General features: G+C 61.3%; 1 protein-coding gene and 1 long non-coding RNA gene across 5 annotated transcripts; both read left to right on the top strand.

Annotated features, from left to right (window-relative positions):
• The first annotated feature begins 1260 nt into the window (after positions 1-1260).
• Positions 1261-13461, top strand: LOC119867359. The gene is made up of 2 exons (XR_005383459.1): positions 1261-1441; positions 12464-13461. It is a non-coding gene; the product is annotated as an uncharacterized LOC119867359 (long non-coding RNA).
• LOC119867358 (protein mono-ADP-ribosyltransferase PARP4-like) lies at positions 5513-9313 on the top strand. 4 transcript variants are annotated; one of them, XR_005383458.1, is made up of 3 exons: positions 5513-7562; positions 7896-8009; positions 9255-9313. XR_005383458.1 is itself a non-coding variant. In XM_038583236.1 (2 exons), exon 1 carries the CDS (start codon positions 6567-6569, stop codon positions 7533-7535), a length of 969 nt encoding a protein of 322 aa, XP_038439164.1. In that variant the 5' UTR covers positions 5513-6566; the 3' UTR covers positions 7536-7562; positions 9255-9312. The 4 variants fall into 4 exon arrangements, 2 of the variants coding, with proteins under 2 accessions (XP_038439164.1, XP_038439162.1); XR_005383457.1 differs by having other exon boundaries at positions 5513-8009; XM_038583236.1 differs by lacking the exon at positions 7896-8009 and having other exon boundaries at positions 9255-9312.
• Positions 13462-19776: the final 6315 nt, after the last annotated feature.

The following is a 19776-nucleotide window of genomic DNA, read 5'->3' on the forward strand; positions in this document are numbered from 1 at the left end:
CATTTTGTTTATCCATTTATTAGTTAAAAAACATGGGGGTTTCCAGCGGCCCCTCAGTGGCTCAGTTAAGTGACTTTGCTCAGGTCATGATCCCCAGGTCCTGGGATCCAGCTCCACAGCAGGTTCTGAGCTCAGCAAGGAGCCTGTTGCTCCCTCTCCCTCTGCGCCTCCCCCCTGCTCTTGCCCTCTCGCTCTCAAATAAATAGAATAAAATCTTCAAAAACAAAAATACAAAATGTGTCCTCAGCTTCTAGCCTGACAATGTCTGACAAATAGTGTTTCATTTTTCCTGTGAGTGGTCATAACTTTAAAAATAAGAGAGTTGGGTAGCCTGGGTGGCTCAGCGGTTGAGCATTTGCTTTTGGCCCAGAGTGTGATCCTGGAGTCCTGGATCACTCGTGTGATCGAGTCCCACGTCGGGCTCCCTGCATGGAGCCTGCTTCTCCCTCTGCCTGTGTCTCTGCCTCTCTGGGTGTCTCAATGAATAGATAAAATCTTTAAAAGCAGGGGGTGGTTCTGACACACGCTCTAGCGTGGATGAACCTTAAAAAAAATTATGCCAAGTGAAAGAAGTCGGTCACTAAGAGCTCACCTACCAGGTAGGATCTCCTTTAGATAGAATTTCCAGAACAGACAAATCCGCCGAGACAGGTAGGTTTGTGGTTGTCTGGGGCTGAGTAGTTGCTAATGAGCGCTGGCCTTTTGGCCGGAGATGAAGATGCCCTAAAGCTAGGGACGGTGGTTGCGCCCTCTGGATATGCTGGCACCCCCTGCCTTGTGCCCTTTAACGGTGAATTTCATGGGGTGAATGTCCCCTCCATAAAGCTGCTGGTTTTGAAAACGGCATGATAGGTCGTGGTCACTTTTTTTTTTTTTTTTTTTTAAGATTTTATTCATGAGACGCAGAGACACAGGCGGAGGGAGACGCAGGCCCGACGCGGGAGTCGGTCCCGGGGCCCGGGGTCACTCCCTGGGCCACAGGCGGCGCCCACCCGCCAGCCCCGGGCGCCCCAGGGCCGGGACCACCGGGGCGGGAGCTGGCGTGGCCGCCGCGCGGGGTGCGGGTGCCAGGACCCCGTGGCCCGCCCTCCCCGCGCCTGCGCCCTGGGCCCGGCGGCCTGCACCGCAGCCTCCCGGCCGCCGGGGGCGCCCCTCCTGCGGCCTCAGGGCCGGCGCCGCCTCCCGCTGGGTCTCCGCCCCCGCGCTGTGATTGGCCGGCGGGGCGGGGCGGGGGCGGGGCGGGGGCGGGGCCGAGGAGGCCGGGGCGCCCGCGAGCGGCTCGGCGGGGTTGCCCGACCCCAGGGCGGCGGCCGCGGTCACCGCCCTCGCCCCGCGGTTCCCCGCAGCGACTGGTTCCTGCCGCGGCTCCGGGTTTCCTTCCGCGAAATGAAAGCGGGCGGCGGCGCGTCGGTAGGAGCAGCGGCTCCGGGCTAGAGAGCAGGTGGGCGGGCGCGGCGGCGCGGAGCGGGCGGCGGGGGCGGCGGGGGCCGAGCTCCAGGACCCGGACCGCCGCGTGGGGGCGCGTCCCCGCCGCGGGCTTCGCGGCCGCAGATGGACACGGAGGGAGGGGGAGGGCGAGGGGCGCCCGGGGCTCCGCGCTCAGCGCCGCCTGCGGCCCAGGCCGTGACCGGGGCCCGGGTAGAGGCCCGCGTCGGCTCCCCGCGCGGAGCCTGCTGCGCCCTCGGCCGGGTCTCTGCCTCCCCGGGGCTCTGTCTCGCGAGCGCGTCAAGCATCCATTAAGAAAAGCCCCGGGCTGTGTGCTCGGCCCCGAGGGGTCCCCTGTTGGGTCCTTCGCTCCCTCCGCACACGGACACTAGGCCCGCAGGTCCCGGAGCTTCCACAAGGTCCGGCAGCACCGCCAGATGCTGCGTCCACAGTCTGCTCTTTTTTGCTTTAAAGATCGTATTTATTCTGAGAGCGAGCGGCGGGTGGGGGAGAAGGACATGGTCCCCAGCACGTTCCGGGGAGCGTGGAGCCCGGCGGGGCTCGACCTCGCTCCCTGAGCCCAAACCAGGAGCCCACACGGAGCCGGGGGGGCCCTCGAGTGGCCCGGGGCCGGCGGGTGCCCTCGGCCCTCGCCACCCGTGCGCTCCCGTCCACTCGCCCTGGGCCGCAGAGGAGGAAACGGAGGCCCCAGGAGTCGCGGCGGGGCCGGGGCTTGCAGGGGAGGCGGGCGGGGGGGAGGCGGTGGGCTGCTCCTCCGCGGCTCCTCCTCTGCTCCTCCTGTTGCTCCTCCGCTCCTCCTCCTGCTGCTCCTCCGCTGCTCCCGCTGCTGCTCCTCCTGCTGCTCTTGCTGCTCCTCCGCTGCTGCTCCTCCTTTGCTCCTCCTTTGCTCCTCCTGTTGTTCTCTGCTGCTCCTCCACTGCTCCTCCTGCTGCTCCTCCACTGCTCCTCCTCTGCTCCTCCTGTTGCTCCTCTGCTCCTCCTGTTGCTCCTCCGCTGCTCCTCCTGCTCCTCCACTCCTCCTGCTGCTCCTCCGCTGCTCCTCCTGTTGTCCTCCACTGCTCCTCCTCTGCTCCTTGTGTTGCTCCTCCTCTGCTCCCACTGCTGCTCCTCTGCTGCTCCTCTCTGCTCCTGCTGCTGCTCCTGCTGCTGCTCCTCCATTGCTCCTCCTGCTGTTCCTCCGCTGCTCCTCCTCTGCTCCTCCTGTTGCTCCTCCGCTACTCCTGCTGCTGCTCCTCCGCTGCTCCTCCTGCTCCTCCATTCCTCCTGCTGCTCCTCCGCTGTTCCTCCTGCTGCTCCTCCGCTGCTCCTCCTCTGCTCCCACTGCTGCTCCTCCGCTGCTCCTCCTGCTGCTCCTCCGCTGCCCCTCCTCTGCTCCTCCTGTTGCTCCTCTGCTGCTGCTCCTGCTGCTCCTCCACTGCTCCTCCTCTGCTCCTCTACTGCTCCTCCGCCGCTTCTCCTGTTGCTCCTCCTCTGCTCCTCCTATTGCTCCTCTGCTGCTCCTCCTGCTGCTCCTCCTCTGCTCCTCCTGTTGCTCCTCTGCTGCTCCTCCTGCTGCTCCTCCGCCGCTTCTCCTGTTGCTCCTCTGCTCCTCCTGTTGCTCCTCTGCTGCTCCTCCTGTTGCTCCTCCGCAGCTCCTCCTCTGCTCCTGCTGCTGCTCCTCTGCTGCTCCTCCTGCTCCTCCACTCCTCCTGCTGCTCCTCTGCTGCTCCTCCTGCTGTCTTCCACTGCTCCTCCGCTGCTCCTCTCTGCTCCTGCTGCTGCTCCTGCTGCTGCTCCTCCATTGCTCCTCCACTGCTCCTCCTCTGCTCCTCCTGCTCCTCCTGCCGCTCCTCGCCGCTTCTCCTCTTGCTCCTCCTCTGCTCCTCCTGTTGCTCCTCTGCTGCTCCTCCTCTGCTCCTCCTGTTGCTCCTCTGCTGCTCCTCCTCTGCTCCTCCTGTTGCTCCTCTGCTGCTCCTCCTCTGCTCCTCTGCTGCTCCTCCTGCTGCTCCTCCGCCGCTCCTCCTGTTGCTCCTCTGCCGCTCCTCCTGTTGCTCCTCTGCTGCTCCTCCTGCTGCTCCTCCTGCTGCTCCTCCGCTGCTCCTCGTCTGCTCCTCCTGTTGTTCCTCTGCTGCTCCTCCTGCTGCTCCTCCGCTGCTCCTCCTGCTGCTCCTCCGCCGCTCCTCCTGTTGCTCCTCCTCTGCTCCTCCTGCTGCTCCTCCGCTGCTCCTCCTCTGCTCCTGTTGCTCCTCCGCTGCTCCTCCTGCTCCTCCACTCCTCCTCCTGCTCTTCCTGCTGCTCCTCCGCTGCTCCTCCTCTGCTCCTCCTCTGCTCCTCCTGTTGCTCCTCTGCTCTCCTTCTGCTCCTCCACTCCTCCTCCTGCTCCTCCTGCTGCTCCTCCACTGCTCCTCCTCCTGCTCCTCCTGCTGCTCCTCCTGCTGCTCCTCCGCTGCTCCTCCTCTGCTTCTCCTGTTGCTCCTCTGCTGCTCCTCCGCTGCTTCTCCTGTTGCTCCTCCTCTGCTCCTCTGCTGCTCCTCCTGCTGCTCCTCTGCTGCTCCTCCTCTGCTCCTCCTGCTGCTCCTCCGCTGCTCCTCCTCTGCTCCTCCTGTTGCTCCTCTGCTACTCCTCCTGCTGCTCCTCCTGCTGCTCCTCCGCTGCTCCTCCTCTGCTCCTCCTGTTGTTCCTCTGCTGCTCCTCCTGCTGCTCCTCCGCTGCTCCTCCTCTGCTCCTGTTGCTCCTCCGGCTCCTCCACTCCTCCTCCTGCTCTTCCTGCTGCTCCTCCATTGCTCCTCCTCTGCTCCTCCTCTGCTCCTCCTGTTGCTCCTCTGCTCTCCTCCTGCTCCTCCACTCCTCCTCCTGCTCCCCCTGCTGTTCCTCCACTGCTCCTCCGCTGCTCCCACTGCTGCTCCTCCGCTGCTCCTCCTGCTGCTCTTCTGCTGCTCCTCTTGCTGCTCCTCTGCTGCTCCTCCGCTGCTCCTCCTCTGCTCCTTCTGTTGCTCCTCTGCTGCTCCTCCGCTGCTCCTCTTCTGCTCCTCCTGTTGCTCCTCTGCTACTCCTCCTGCTGCTCCTCCTGCTGCTCCTCCGCTGCTCCTCCTCTGCTCCTCCTGTTGTTCCTCTGCTGCTCCTCCTGCTGCTCCTCCGCTGCTCCTCCTCTGCTCCTGTTGCTCCTCCGCTGCTCCTCCTGCTCCTCCACTCCTCCTCCTGCTCTTCCTGCTGCTCCTCCGCTGCTCCTCCTCTGCTCCTCCTGTTGCTCCTCTGCTCTCCTCCTGCTCCTCCACTCCTCCTCCTGCTCCTCCTGCTGCTCCTCCACTGCTCCTCCTGTTGCTCCTCCGCAGCTCCTCCACTGCTCCCACTGCTGCTCCTCCGCTGCTCCTCCTGCTGCTCTTCTGCTGCTCCTCTTGCTGCTCCTCTGCTGCTCCTCCGCTGCTTCTCCTCTGCTCCTTCTGTTGCTCCTCTGCTGCTCCTCCGCTGCTCCTCTTCTGCTCCTCCTGTTGCTCCTCTGCTACTCCTCCTGCTGCTTCTCCTGCTGCTCCTCCTGCTGCTCCTCCGCTGCTCCTCCTGTTGTTCCTCTGCTGCTCTTCCTGCTGCTCCTCCGCTGCTCCTCCTCTGCTCCTCCTGTTGCTCCTCTGCTCTCCTCCTGCTCCTCCACTCCTCCTCCTGCTCCTCCTGCTGCTCCTCCACTGCTCCTCCTGCTGCTCCTCCGTTGCTCCCACTGCTGCTCCTCCGCTGCTCCTCCTGCTGCTCTTCTGCTGCTCCTCTTGCTGCTCCTCTGCTGCTCCTCCTGTTGCTCCTCCTGCTGCTCCTCCGCTGCTCCTCCTCTGCTCCTCCTGTTGCTCCTCCTCTGCTCCTCCTGCTGCTCCTCCGCTGCTCCTCCTCTGCTCCTCCTCTGCTCCTCCTGTTGCTCCTCCGCTGCTCCTCTGCTCCCGCTGCTGCTCCTCCGCTGCTCCTCCTGCTGCTCCTCCACTCCTCCTGCTGCTCCTGTTGCTCCTCTGCTGTTCCTCCTGCTGCTCCTCCTGCTGCTCCTCCTCTGCTCCTCCTGTTGCTCCTCTTCTGCTTCTCCTGCTGCTCCTCCTGCTGCTCCTCCTCCTGCTCCTCCTGTTGCTCCTCTGCTGCTCCTCCGCTGCTCCTCCTCTGCTCCTCCTGTTGCTCCTCCGCTGCTCCTCCTCTGCTCCCGCTGCTGCTCCTCCTGCTGCTCCCCCTGCTCTTCTGCTGCTCCTCTATCCCAGTGTCACCAAGGCGCCCCATGCCCTTGTCACCCGTGTGCAGCTAGCAGCCAGCCTCTCCTGAGGCCTGTGGGCCACTGTGTGGGAGGGGAGACTGAGGCTGACGGGCACTGTGGAGGGAAGGCAGGGCCTGCAGTATCAGGGGAAGATTTGACTGTGGACCTGGACCACAGGGTAGGGTGTGCTCGGTGGAAGGAACAGCATGCATGGTGGGTGCTGAGGGAGGCCCAGAGACTCAACATGTGAGCCCAGGATGGCCCTATAAAGCCCCGCACCTTCTGGAAGCAGGTGCCAGGAGTGGCCGTGGACCACCAAGGCACCAAGCTGGAACAGGTCATCCCAGCGACATGGTGCTGAGCCCCTCCAAGAAGGACATCAGTGCGCCCGGGGCCCTGGGGGTAAGGTCAGGCCCTCTCCCCAGAATCGCGAGACTGGGTGGGGCTGGGACTTGGAGTCACCATGGCCCATCCTGGGGCACCCGGGGCACATGCGAGCTCCAGGTCCTGCGTGGAGGGTCATGGCCCGCGTGTCGTGCGCACATGTGCACAGGTGCAGGGGCTGGGCAGCCAGCCCAGGGCAGGTGGGGAGGCCCCACATGTTAGCCCCATAACAGATGAAAAAGTCCTGGGGTTCAGCAGACACCCCAAGAGGAGAGGAGGGGGCCTCAGCGCAGAGCCGCAGGTGGCAGCTTCAGGAGCGCCCCAGCTGTGCTTTCTGGGCAGCTCGGTGGGCGCAGCCTGGTGGTTGTGCGGCCCAGGAGGTGCCCGGCCCGCCCAGGAGCCACTGCCCCGCAGGACACGGAACGCAGAGCAGGACATGGCACTACCCCAGTGGCGGGAGATTCGGGGACAAGGCCGAGGGCGTCCCACTGCGGGGCTGGGTGCCGGGGACACTGGGCGGGCAGGGGGGTGATGGAAGTCCATGGAGCTGGCCCGAGGGTGCCCACCTGCCTCCGGACGCCCACCTGTCCGCGGGTGCCCACCTGCCTCCGGACGCCCACCTGTCCGCAGTGCCCACCTGTTCCTGGGTGCCCACCTGCCCACGGGTGCCCACCTGCCTGTGGGTACCCACCTGCCCATGGGTGCCCACCTGCCTCTGGGTGCCCACCTGCGCGCGGGTGCCCACCTGCCTCCGGACGCCCACCTGTCCGCGGGTGCCCACCTGTCCCTGGGTGCCCACCTGCCTCTGGGTGCCCACCTGCGCGCGGGTGCCCACCTGCCTCCGGACGCCCACCTGTCCGCGGGTGCCCACCTGTCCCTGGGTGCCCACCTGCCTCCAGACGCCCACCTGTCCACGGGTGGCCACCTGTCCACGGGTGGCCACCTGTCCTTGGGTGCCCACCTGCCTCTGGGTACCCACCTGCCCACGGGTGGCCACCTGCCTCTGGGTGCCCACCTGCCCGTGGGTACCCACCTGCCCACGGGTGCCCACCTGCCTCTGGGTGCCCACCTGCCTCTGGGTGCCCACCTGCCCACGGGTGCCCACCTGCCTCCATACACCCACCTGTCCGCGGGTGGCCACCTGTCCTTGGGTGCCCACCTGCCCCCGGGTGCCCACCTGCCTCTGGGTGCCCACCTGCTCGTGGGTGCCCACCTGCCTCTGAGTGCCTACCGGCCCGTGGATGTCCACCTGCCTGTGGGTGCCCACCTGCCTGCGGGGCCTCCTGACGAAGCCTGCCCGGCCCTTCATCGGCTTGCCCCCTGCAGGCTTTCGTCGCCGGCCAGCAGCACGGGCGGCGGCCGCTCTGTGCGACATCTGTGGGGAGCTGGAGCCTGTGCCACCGGCCGGACGCCTCCTGAGGGCAGAGGGGCCTGGTGCCCCAGGAGCTGCTGCGGCTCAGAAAGGGTCACAAACCTGGGACAATGGAAAAGTATGGTCACAGAGTACTAGCAGCCCGGACGCCTGGGGACTCAGCGGGTGAGCACCGCCTGCAGACCAGGGCGTGACCCCGGGGTCCCAGGATCCGGATCGAGTCCCACGTCAGGCTCCCCACAGGGAGCCTGCTTCCCCCTCTGCCTGTGTCCCTGCCTCTCTCTGTGTCTCTCAGGAATTAAAAGAAAGAAAGAAAGAAAGAAACCACCCGCACAGTCATCTGCAAGCACCCTGTTTCCAAATGAGGCCACAGTCACAAGCTCCAGAGGTTGGGACCTCAGCATCTTTCGTGAGAGGGGGACACAGCGCAGCCCCCAATGCCAGGCACCTGATGCAGCCCCACGGCCGTGTCCTTCGCTCTGCTTCGTTTATCCACAGCGCTTGTCACAGCCTGGAATTGGCTCCTCCCGTCACGTGGGCAGCTGTTGGTGGCAGTAGGACCTCAGCGCCGCGAGCGCCGTGGGCCTGTCTTGGACTCCGGCTGTAGCCCAGGTGCTTGCAGGCGCGCGTGGCAGGTGCCGCAGACTCGCCTCCAAGGCTGACCTCACTGCCCTGCAAAACAGGAAGCTCCCGGGAGCAGGAAGCAGAGGAGTCTTTCTCGGGGCAGAAAGAGCAGCCTGTTCTCTGTGGTCCTGGGGGAGAGAACCAAAACCAAGACTGGACGGAGTCTCTGGGGCAGGGGGCGCGCCCCATTTCTAGTTTCAGGAATGTTGGAAGCCATCAGTACTGCCACTGCTGTCTTAGCAGGGACTGGGCTTCCCGTCGCTGAAGGCATTCAAGCCTGACGGCCCCTGGACAGGAAGCTAGAGTGAGATGGTAGGGATGAGGTTGGGCAGCCTCTGAGGCGCCGCCAGCCTTGAGGCCATCTGGGCCCCGAGAAGAGCCCAGGGCTAGGGTCCCCTCATTGGGGAGAAGGTCAGCAGAGCTCGAGGCGTCTGGGGAGCCTAACAGCACGGCCTTGAACCCGAGGCCCCCCAGAAGCTGCTTCTAAGTCACCCCTGGTGGAGGCGCTGATTGCGTGGCTTTGGTGGAAAAAGTCCCCATCCTCCCCGGAGTGATGTGCTGAGCCTACGCCCCTGCTCCAGGGCCTGTTGCAGAGCTGCCTGCAGCCCCAGGCCGGGCTCCCGGGACCCTGTGGCCGCGGGCCAGGGAACGGGGCGCAGCAGCCCCGATGGCGCCCCAGAGGACAGGCTGAGTCTGAGTCGGGGAGTCCCGGGCTTGGCCCAGGGGCGCAGGGAGCTCCCCGCCCGGAGGTGCACACTTAGGAGGCTGAGGGCGGGCCCAGGCCTGGCCCTGCAGGTCCCCTCCCACCTCCGGGGTGGTCGGTGGTCGCTGAGGCCGCCTCCTGGGCCCATTGGGGTGGGAAGGGCCCCTGCAGGCTGCAGCGGGGGCGGGGGGGGGGCGCCTCCCCAGCCTGGGTGCTGGCCGCCTCTGTTAACCAACCTTCAGGCTGTGGCCAAAGCCGCGGAGCCCAGGGGGGCAACCTGGGGAGATGCAGAGCGAAATGAAACGCCCCCAAGGAATCTTTGAGAGTTCAAACAAAAATGGGGAAAATCAAAACCTTGCTTTTTCCTCTGAATGTTTTTCGTTCTCTAGGCAAGGCCTGCGTATCTCTAAATATGGTCATTTAATGAGTAAGATGGATTATATGTAATTTACATTTACACAGATCTACATGTACCGTGTGATTATGTATCATTGAAAATGTATTTGTTTTCTTGTTTTGTCTTTTTAAAGATTTTATTTATTCACGAGAGACACAGAGAGAGAAAGAGAGGCAGAGACCCAGGCAGAGGGAGAGGCAGGCTCCATGCCGGGAGCCTGAGGCAGGACTCGATCCCGGGTCTCCAGGATCACGCCCTGGGCCAAAGGCAGGCGCTAAACCGCTGCGCCACCCAGGGATCCCCAGACCCTGTATTTTCAACGAGATTTTATTTGCACCTCTCTTAGTTTTATGGGTTTGAACTGACTCATCTCAGCCGTGTGGCTAATAAATGGAAGATTTATTACTATGCCTGATAATAATAATAATAATTTCTAATAACAGTGATTTTAAAATTTGTATAGATTATAATTTTTCCAAGGACCTGCAGTGCTTCGTAATTATCCCAATTACCCTGTCGATCAGTTGGCTCCACTGTAGCCGCGAGTGTTGCTGAAGTCAGCTGTTCTCTGCCCCAGGCCTCTGAAGGGCCCTGAGCACAGCTCCGTGACGCTGGCCAAATGCAGCCGACGCTTGCTCCCGTCCCTGCTTTTATTCTGCAGCTTTAGTATTGGGAGCCCCAAGCTCCGAGCGGGCCTGGACATCCTGTGGCTTGAATTCCCTGTTCAAGGAGGGGCCCATGCCACGTGCCTTTAGGTAAAAAAACAACAAACAAACGTGAAGAAAGAATGCAAATGAGACGCAAGTCTGAGGAGCAGGGGACTTCCCGGGGCTCCCTCCGCTCAGAGTTTTTTCTGCGCCAAACCGTCTGGTGGGGACTTGGAAGAGGTGTTACCCGAGGAGATGCATGGTTTGGAACATACGTCCGTGGACAAGGGGCGCAGCTGCAGGTCCCCAGCGGCGGTGGCCCTGAGGGTTGGGACGCGCTCCCCCGCTTGTGGCTCTGGGACCTTATCTGGGACCCCTCAGGCTGGACTATTTGGTTGAGCTTAATTTCAAGCAGCTGGTGGGGGGTTTTTCTTGGAGCACGAGCACCACGACCCGCGGTTTCCCTGCCTGGACGGGTCGTCTGGCCCCGGCCCGACACACCCATCCCCGTGTTCTGTCCTGGGCCTCCTGATACGTCAAATGTGACCTTGTCGTCACGGGAACTCAGAAACTGAAGAGATCATATTTAGTTGCTGGGCCAACACCCTACCTTACCCTTGGGGAAACTGAGGCCCAAAGGAGAGAAAGCAAGTTAGTAGCAGGAGGAGGACTTGAGTCCAACCCCCACTTGCCTCCGGGGCTGGACTCACCAAGAAATCCCCGCTCTGGGCCATCTGCAAAGTTCTCTCTTTTGCTCGTCACATGGGAACAGGAGGACTTTGCAAACCGTGTCGTCAATGCTTACGTGGCCACTTCTCTCTTTTTTTTTTTTTTTTGACCTTTTCAGTGCTGACCTTTCTCATACTTGTCTGAGTCATGGTAATGAAATACTCCCTGGCAGTGACCATCATTCTGGATTAAGTTTTAAGTGTTGGTTTTGGACTGGTCCGCTGAGCCCCAAGCTTCCAGGCGATGGCAGGTGGGAGGAGGCCTGGCACGAGGCGAGGGCAGGCGGTGCCCTGTTCTTAAGGGGCTGAAAGGATAAGGCAGTGGCCAGAGAACGGGTGTGGGCGGTACAAAGAAAGCCGCACGTGAGCGCAATGGGCGAAAGCAGTCAGGTAGGCTTCCCGGAAGAGGGAGCACTTTACCTGGGCCCTAAGGAATGGGCTGCGCGGTCTATTCCAGGAGGGACTCAGGCATGGAGGTAGGGCTTCTCGGGAACATGACTTGTTCTCACAAGAGTAAAGAAGGGAGAGGAGGGTGGGAAATGGGCTGGTCTGCCCGGGGTGCTTGTCCGTTGACCCCTTTAGTTTCATGTGTCCCGTGAGGTCCTAGAAATGCAGGCTTGATACGCCTGCCCTTGCCGCCTCTCCTGGCCTAGGCCCGGGTCACGAGGACCAGGACTGGAGCTGTTGTGCCGGGGCATCGTGGGAGGTGGTCTGTTCCACCGAGGCGCGCCACCGAGGCGTCTTCTCTCCACGGTGGGACCCTGAAGACCTAACCCCGGGAGGGAACAAAGACAACGCGGAGATGCCGGATCCCAGGTGCGCAGGTGCTCTACGGGGCCAGCGGTCTGGATGCCTGATGCGTAACACCCGGAGAAAGCCCGTCAGCTCAGAGCCCTCAGCAAGGAGCTCGTCAGGAGCTGAGCAGGGATCACCGGCCGTGACGGCCACCGTGGGAGTCTAAGCTTCCGCGGCGTCTGCCCGTGAGGGTGAGGAGCCAGGCGTGGCCACTGAGCTCTGCTGCTCAGCATCACGGCATCTGCGCAGAGCGGAGCGCAGGCTTGGGTCCCGTGGACAGTCCTGGGCGTGAGCAGAGTCCGTATTGATCAAGTCCACACACCCGTGTTGCTTTGAAGTAGAAACCTTCATCCGGGGGACGCTGGGCCCGCTCTTCCCTTCCTCACGAGATGCAGCCACACTCGGAAACCTGCTGGGTGCCAGGAATGCGTTCATCTAGCCAACAGCTAATGTGCGTGGACCTGGCTAAGCCCAGGGGATGGGGGGGCGGCCCGTGTGCTGGAGGCGAAGGACACCGTCACCGGTACTGACGCGACCTGGCTCCTGCCTTCCCACTCAGCCGCCTGAGTTTTCTGCTGGAAGTAGGGCTGGTCAACCAGGAGTGGGTGAGCTCACCGGTGTTGACAGAGCAAGCGAAGCGAATCGCTCTGGGTGCCAGGCCTTCTGCAACCTGCCAAGGTGTGTGCCGGGCAGGGTTCGCGGCTCAGGGGGGCACGGTCTGCTTCAGGAGCCAACAGGAGAGCACACAGGGGGTAAGAGGCAGGGTGGGAGGTACCGAACCCAAGCACAGCAATCTCATCTTAGGATTGATGCTGTGATCATGGGAAAGGGGGAGCGTTGAGGGACCGGGCGAGGTGGGAGGAGCACTGGGGTGAACGAATCTCACGGCTGAGTGCAAACCTCTCACCGTGGAGCACAAAGAAGTCTGAATCCCAGCACAGCCACAAAAACCAGCCACGGGGGGAGCTGGGGGGAGAACTGGGAGACGTGCCGAGGAACACAGCTCTGCTCCTGGCTGGCCCCGGGAGCCTGTATGAGTCGGTGCAATTGCCCGGTTTCTCCAAGAAGGTAGTGCACATTCCCAGCAGCGTGCAGGGCGTGCCTCGGGGCAGCAGGCTGGTTGCACCGACCTCTGGAGAACTAAAGCTACCCTCTTTATCCCCTTCTTCCAGCTGCTCCCATCCCGCAGTGTCTCGTAACGGACCGTGCCAAAGTCAGCCGTGATCTGAAGATGGAAGCTGTTCTTTGAGAGAAGATGAAGATTGGAGCGGGGGTGCGGCGGGGAGAGCATTCCACAGGAAGTGCTACGGGGGCCTGCACCTGGGGAAGGAGGAATCCAGCCAAGGGAGGGGGAGGCTGATGTGGCTGGAATGGGTGGTGCCACCTGGGCGAGGAGGCGGCACCAGAGGTCGGCTGGGTCCCTGCGGCGATGGCCACTCACCCGAGGACGTCGACCGTCCTGCTGCTCGGAGCGGCGTCTCCCCAGCTCCGCCGGCCCGGCCTCCCTCCACAAACCGGTTCCCCGCGGCCCGCGGTGCAAGGGTCCAATCTTGTCGCATGGCTGCATCCCGAGTCCCTGCACCGGGGTGAACTGTCAAACTGGGAATCCCGGAGGCAACGTGGCCTCGTTCAACAGCAAGCCTTCCTGGCGGGCAAAGCTCTGGCGCCCCGGAGCCTTTGTGAGGAGGCGCCAACCAAAGGCCTCTTAGTTGGGGGATCCGCGTCCTGGGCCCCCGCTGCCGCCTCATCCCCGGGCCTCAGGCCCGACGGAACGGGCGTCACTTGCCCCGAAGCCTCGCTGAGCAGTGGACGGCTCCCTCCGAGGGGAAGGCTGGAGGCCGTGCTCCCACCTCGGCTCTGCCTCGGTCATCCCCGTGCCCTGGAGCCGCGGGGACGGAGGACACCCCCGACACGCTGGCAGTGCACACAAGACGTAAATGAACATACACGAGCTGCGTGACACACGATACCGGCTCCTGAAGTAGACCCTGGAAAGGGCCAGTGTCCTTTCTCCCTATACTTCCCGGCCCCTTAAGTACTGAAACACTATCAGTACCCCACAATATCAGACCCACAGGCAGAACACACGTCAGAGCTCCAATCCCCTCGACAATCCTCATAAATGATTAGCCCCCACTGAGCTCTTCCAAAAAAAATTCTTTTTGCACTATTTTATATTCCAGAGTCTGTATCGTTTGGGGAGACTTCTGATCACTCACACTTTTTTTTTTTTAATTTTTATTTATTTATGATAGTCACAGAGAGAGAGAGAGAGGCAGAGACACAGGCAGAGGGAGAAGCAGGCTCCGTGCCCCGGGAGCCCGACGTGGGATTCGACTAGGGATCCCTGGGTGGCGCAGCGGTTTGGCGCCTGCCTTTGGCCCAGGGCACGATCCTGGAGACCTGGGATCGAATCCCACGTCGGGCTCCCGGGGCACGGAGCCTGCTTCTCCCTCTGCCTGTGTCTCTGCCTCTCTCTCTCTCTCTGTGACTATCATAAATAAATAAAAATTAAAAAAATTAAAAAAAAAAAATGCTTGTCTAGATCCTGAAAACCACCATCTCCTTATCACCCGCTGGCACTTCAGTGTGATTAAGAGACCTGTGAGCAAAAGGCTCTCGTGTTTGCTTTGAAATACACATTTAAAAAAAAATAAATTTAGAGAATAAATAAACAAATAAATAAATATAAATAAATAAATTTAGGGGAAAATAAATATAAATAAATAAGTTTAGGGAATAAATAAATATAAATAAATAAATTTAACGGGAAAATAAATATAAATAAATAAATAAATAAATAAATAAATAAATAATAATAAATAAATAAATAAATTTAGGGGCAACCGGGTGGCTCAGCGATTAAGCATCTGCCTTCAGCCCAGGGCATGAGCCTGGAGTCCCGGGATCGAGTCCCACATCGGGCTCCCTGTATGGAGCCTGCTTCTCCCTCTGCCTGTGCCTCTGCCTCTCTTTGTCTCTCTGTGTGTGTCTCATGAGTAAATAAATTAAATAAAAAAAAAAAAAAAAAAAGAACCGTCTTCACATCCTGCAGGCTGCTGTGGGATCCCCAGTGCCAGAGCTCCCCGGGTTGCATGCTTATTCCCAGACCAGACTCCAGCCTCTGAACCCAGCCTGCTGCGATTCACGTGTTGCTTCGAGGCGGCCTGGCACGGTCGCTGCTCTACTCTGGACGTGACCTTTCCCTTCATGCTGTTTCCTTGGAGCTGTCTTAGCCCTTGGAGCATCTCCGGTGCAAGTCAGAAGGGTTTGCTAAGCCCACCCCCCGCACGAGGGCCCTGAGCCCCTGGGGCCCTCTCGGCCTTTCCCACAGGTGGCCTGGCCGTGAAAGAGCTATTCCATGGGCCTTTCCTTGAGACTAGGAATTGCGCTTTGTGAGTATGTCCGTCCTAAAGCTCTGATTACGTGTGATATCTGCTCAAATACAGGCGCTTGGGCTCGACCCCTTGGTGATTCCCTGGATCTGGGCAAGGCCTAGGATTCTTTAACAAGCTCTCAACTAACTGATTCTATTACAGAATCTGGGACCGCTCTGAGGGACACTGCCCTAAGGAAATTACTTTAAAGCTGATCTATTTGATCTATTTGCATGAGGTGTTCTCATGAAGCTATTTAGAACAGAAAAGGAAAAAAAAAAAAAAAAAAACAACTGTGGTCAAGTCCCCAAACCACCTTGTTAGGAAAGATTAGATGTTAAATTTTTTTAAAGATTTTATTTACTTATTCATGAGAGACACAGACACAGGCAGAGGGAGAAGCAGGCTCCATGCAGGGAGCCCAATGGAGGACTCGATCCCAGGACCCCAGGGTCACGCCCTGGGTGCAGGCGGCGCTAACCGCTGGGCAACCCGGCCTGCCTGGACATTATACCTTAATAAAGCAATGGTATTTTACCATTAAACCTAAAACATTAAAGCACACACACACCTAAAAGATGATAGAACCATAGCCTGAAGGATTAGACCCAGATTGCCTTGAAATCATGCTGTGCAGCGCCCGAGGGCCTTGCTCACTCTCACCACATGAGTTCCCGGTTCTAACACTATTAAGAAAAAAAAATCCTCAAAAGACAATTTCAAGTAACAAAAGTAGAACACAGGAGCGTGTGCCAGGATTAGCAATTGTCTTATTTTTTTTTTTTTTTTTAGCAATTGTTTTCAGGACATTGTTTACTACAATGAGAAGCGCCGTAAAGGGATTATGTGGATTCCTGTGGTAGTAGCTTCTTGACTGCAAAAACTGGTAAATACATCCCCCAACTAAAAAATATCTCCCCCGAAATCCCCTTTCCCGAAACGTTTGCGGCATAAACACCTCTGTGTCACGAGAAGCCCCATGTCTCAACCAGATAACGTAACCCAGCATTTCCTCCAAGACCAGACAAAGGTAATGGGAGACCAGAGAGTATCTACCCCCAAAGAGGGAAAATAAGGAGAGCACCCCTGGGAAAATACGAGGCCAGGTTGTTATTTAAAGGCCTCAGGGGAAAAAAAAAAAAATAAAGGCCTCAGGGGATCCCTGGGTGGCGCAGCGGTTTGGCGCCTGCCTTTGGCCCGGGGCGCGATCCTGGAGACCCGGGGTCGAATCCCACGTCGGGCTCCCGGTGCATGGAGCCTGCTTCTCCCTCTGCCTGTGTCTCTGCCTCCCTCTCTCTCTCTCTCTCTGTGTCTCTCATGAATAAATAATATTAAAAAATAAATAAAAATAAAGTGAATGAGATAAAATGAACAACGAGGGAACAGATGTGACCAGTGTAAGTTGACTGTGTGACTCTTTCCACTCTTCTCTGGGTCTGAGGTCTTCGGCGCCGAATGTCAGCGCTGCGGGGCGGGGCACGGGACAGGGACTCACAGTCCGCTCCCCCGAGAGGCCTGTCCTCACACTTGCCAGCAGGGTCCCTGAAGGCCCCGGGCTTGGCGAAGCCCCCAGCCCTTTCCCAGGGACCGCGTTTCGGGCAGCTTCCCATGGGGCCGGAGTCAGAGCTGGCAGTGGTCGAATGACGTCAGGACACGGAGGCTGGATGGAGTCCAGTTTGTCTGGCTCGCAGAAAAAAATAGGTCCTGTGTCCTCGACAGCCCTGATAAGGCGCCTCCAGGGATTTGAGTAATGGTCAGACCCAGGGGATGAACCGGGTCTAAGAAAACTGGACAATGGAGAGCCCCGAGCAGTGGCACAAGGAAATTCTTCCCCTGAATTGCCTTTTCCTCCTGAGATAAGAAAGCGCACAATAAGGCCTCGCTGGGGACTGCGCAGCCGGGAGCCTGGGGCTGGGGGCTCTGGGGTCCCAGGGGCCGAGCTCCGCCCGCAGGGGGCATAGTCCTCGACCTCGGGGGCCCAGGCCCGGGGCAGCCTGTGAGCCTGCTGCCTCCTGTGCCGGTTCCAAGGAGGTCCAGTCCCCTCCTCCCGGCCTCATCCGTAGGCCGCGAAAACTCAAACACACACGCGCGTGTGGCCTTCTCAGCCCCTAAAGGCCCCTGAAATATCCGTTATCATCATTACCTGCGGGCACGGAGCGGTCTGTTCTGAAGCTTCCCCCTCTTTCCGGGCCCAAGTCTCTCGCCTCTTTAAGGCCTTGACTACGTTTTGTTGTGAGATCCTATAAGCGAAGCCCCTTTAAACTTCCGAGGAGGCCGGACTGAGATCCTAGGAGACCCTGGCTTTCTCCCGAGCAGATGGAGTGGCGGAGGTGTCCCCTCTTTGGCTGGCCTTACCTACAAAGTGGAACCCCGCAGGCAAGCGGTGACCCCTGCGACCCCAGGCGGGTGAGGAGCTGGCTGACCCAGCAGGTGGGTGCACTGCGGGGTGGGGGGGACGGCCCCTCTGGTCCAGGTGTGGGCGGAACCCGGGGGGCCTCTGCCTGGCCTGCAGGGGGAGAGGATCAGCGGGGCCAGCAGGTACAAGCCGCGGGGAGGACTTGAACTCGGCACTGGGGGGCGGCCCTGCGACCCTGGCCGAGCCTTGGGGGCTGCGCAGAGCTCGGGACACCAGGGTTGCCCCAGGCCAGCCCCTCCTCCGCTGCACCCCGCTCGAGGCCTCCTGCGGAAGATGCCCCGACCCAGCACGGGTCCCCCCCCCCCCCCTCACCCTGCCACGGCTCTGGACCACCTTCCCAGCCACGGCTCCGTTGTTGCCTGTGTCCTGCCCGGAGCCGCGGGCCTTCGCTCCGGGCTCGCTGAGCCTTCGCTTTCTCAGCCGCTGAGGTTATTACCCTTCGCCCTGCTTACGTCACCCGCTGGCTCCCAGCACCCACACACGTAAGGAGAGTTCGCAGAGAGATCGTGGATATTCTCCGTCTGCTCGCCCGCGCCCCTTCCCTTCTGCTCACCCAGCTGCATGCCCCGGGGCCAAGTCCCCGTCCCCCCGGCTGGGCAGCGCGCGATCCCATGCCGCGGACGCCACGTCTGTCCCGGAGCCCGGGCGCCCAGGGAGGGGACAGCGACGGGTGCCGCGCTCTCAGGCTCCGGGTGACAATCTTCCAGCAGGAGCACGGCCGGAGGAGCGGAGGCCAGACCGAGCAGTGTCCCCCCAGAGGAGCGGGGGCCGCCCGGGCCACTGTGAGCCCGTGTTCGAGCCCCGAGGCCTTGGCGTCTGTCCCCGCCACTCCTCGGCTCCTTCCCGCTGGCGGCTGCGGGCAGCAGTTCTGGAACCGGCTGCGGCGAGACCAGGGCTCTGACCGCCCGGTGATCCAGGGCCACCTGGCCTTGCCTGTGGTTTTATTTTAATTCGGGGTCCTGGGCCTGGTTCAGTAGATCCGGGAGGAGCCCTGAGATGGCGGGACCTGGTCGCACGGACCTGCGGTGGCAATACCCACCCATCCCCCCGCCACCATCCCCCGGAGCCTGCACACCCCTCCCCGCGGGAGCTCAGCATCCCCGGAGGGCCCACGCGCCTCGCTTGGCCAGACCCCGAAAGCTTAGAGGGGCCACGAAGTGACCCGCTCAGGACAGGAGGGGCCAGGAACTTCCCCGCACCTCCCGCTCCTCATCTGCGAAATGGGAATGAAGCCAGTTCTTCCGTCGTCGTCGTCGGGGCTCAGGGAGCAGCCAGGAGCCCGGGCAGTGACGGCGGGGGGCGGGAGAGGCAGCGAGGCCTGGCTCGGCGACTGGGCCCGGAGCCGGACTCCGGTTGGCAGCCTGGCAGCTACTCCCCGTGTAACCTCCGTGCCTCAGTTTCCTTCTCTGTACAATAGGGGTGGTCGGGACTCTCTCCTGGAATGTTTGTTGTGAAGATTTTGTTTATTCATTTGAAGGCGGGGAGCAGGGGTGTAGGGAGAGGGGCAGAGGGAGAAGCTGCGGGAGCCGCGCTGGGCTTGGCTGCCCCCCCTCCAGGACTGTGAGGTCATGACCCGAGCCGGGCAGACGCAGACACCCCACCCCCACTCCCCACCCCCCACCCCACCCCCACCCCCGACAGGCCGGGCTCCTGGCCTGTCACTAACAGGGATCAGACCGTGAGCAAGCGCGAGGCTCTGAGGTCATGTGGGGTGAACAGCAGCGGGTTCGCTGGGACCACGACGTCTGCTGTGACCTGTGGCGGCCTCGCGGTGTCACTGCTGGACAGCCAGGCTCTCGGCCGCTGCCGCCCCTGCTCCTGGCAGCTCCTCGCAGCTCCTCGCAGCTCCCCGTGCCCAGTGGGCCCCGGAGTCCCCTGACCCAGCCCAGGGCGCCCCGACCGACCGGCCCCTAGTGCAGCGGCTCACCCCGCGGCCTCCTCCTGGGACTGCGGCCTCGGCCTCTCATGCGGAGTCAGGCGGGCCCAGCCCCTCCCGCGGGCTCAGCCTCCGCTGCGCCCTCCCCCCTGCACCCCCGCTGGGTGCCTGCAGCTTTTCCCTGAGCTCCCCAGCTCCAAGGGCCTAAGCATATCCGCTCCCCAGTGAGGCCGCTCTTCCAGAGGGACTTGCCCAGGTGAGCCCGGGTCCCCACGCCCGGGTCCCCACGCCCGGCAGTCCTCCATGCTGCCCAGGGACTCACCCTCACGGGGAAGACTCCCCAGGAGAACCAGGTGCCGCGGGGGGGGGCGGGGGGGGGGGGCGGCCTCCTGGAGCCACCGCCAGGCATCCTGAGGCACTTCCTTGCTTCTTAGGGAAGAGGCCAAAACCCCCCACATCTAATGTCTGCTTAGAAACCATGTCCTGCAGAATTTTTTTTTTAAGATTTTATTTATTCACTCATGAGAGACACAGAGACCCAGAGGGAGGCAGAGACCCAGGCAGAGGGAGAAGCAGGCTCCATGCAGGGAGCCCGACGTGGGATTCGATCCCAGGACCCCGGGGTCACACCCCGGGCTGCAGGTGACGCTAACCGTTGAGCCACCTGGGGATCCCCTCCTAGGAAATTTTAAAGCCCGCACGTGTGATTCTCATTTGCAGCCAAAGTAGACAATCCCCGAAATAGGGAGACTGACACCTAATGGTTATTAAAAGTCACCTGTACAAAGGGCTCGGTGCTTATTCCCTGGAGGCCAC

This window comes from Canis lupus, chromosome 33 (assembly GCF_011100685.1).
Source record: "Canis lupus familiaris isolate Mischka breed German Shepherd chromosome 33, alternate assembly UU_Cfam_GSD_1.0, whole genome shotgun sequence".
Taxonomy (NCBI): Eukaryota; Metazoa; Chordata; class Mammalia; order Carnivora; family Canidae; genus Canis; species Canis lupus.

Excerpts from the sequence above, each read along its gene's own strand:
- LOC119867358 (XM_038583236.1), top strand. The coding sequence starts at position 6,567 with ATGGAGCTGGCCCGAGGGTGCCCACCTGCCTCCGGACGCCCACCTGTC.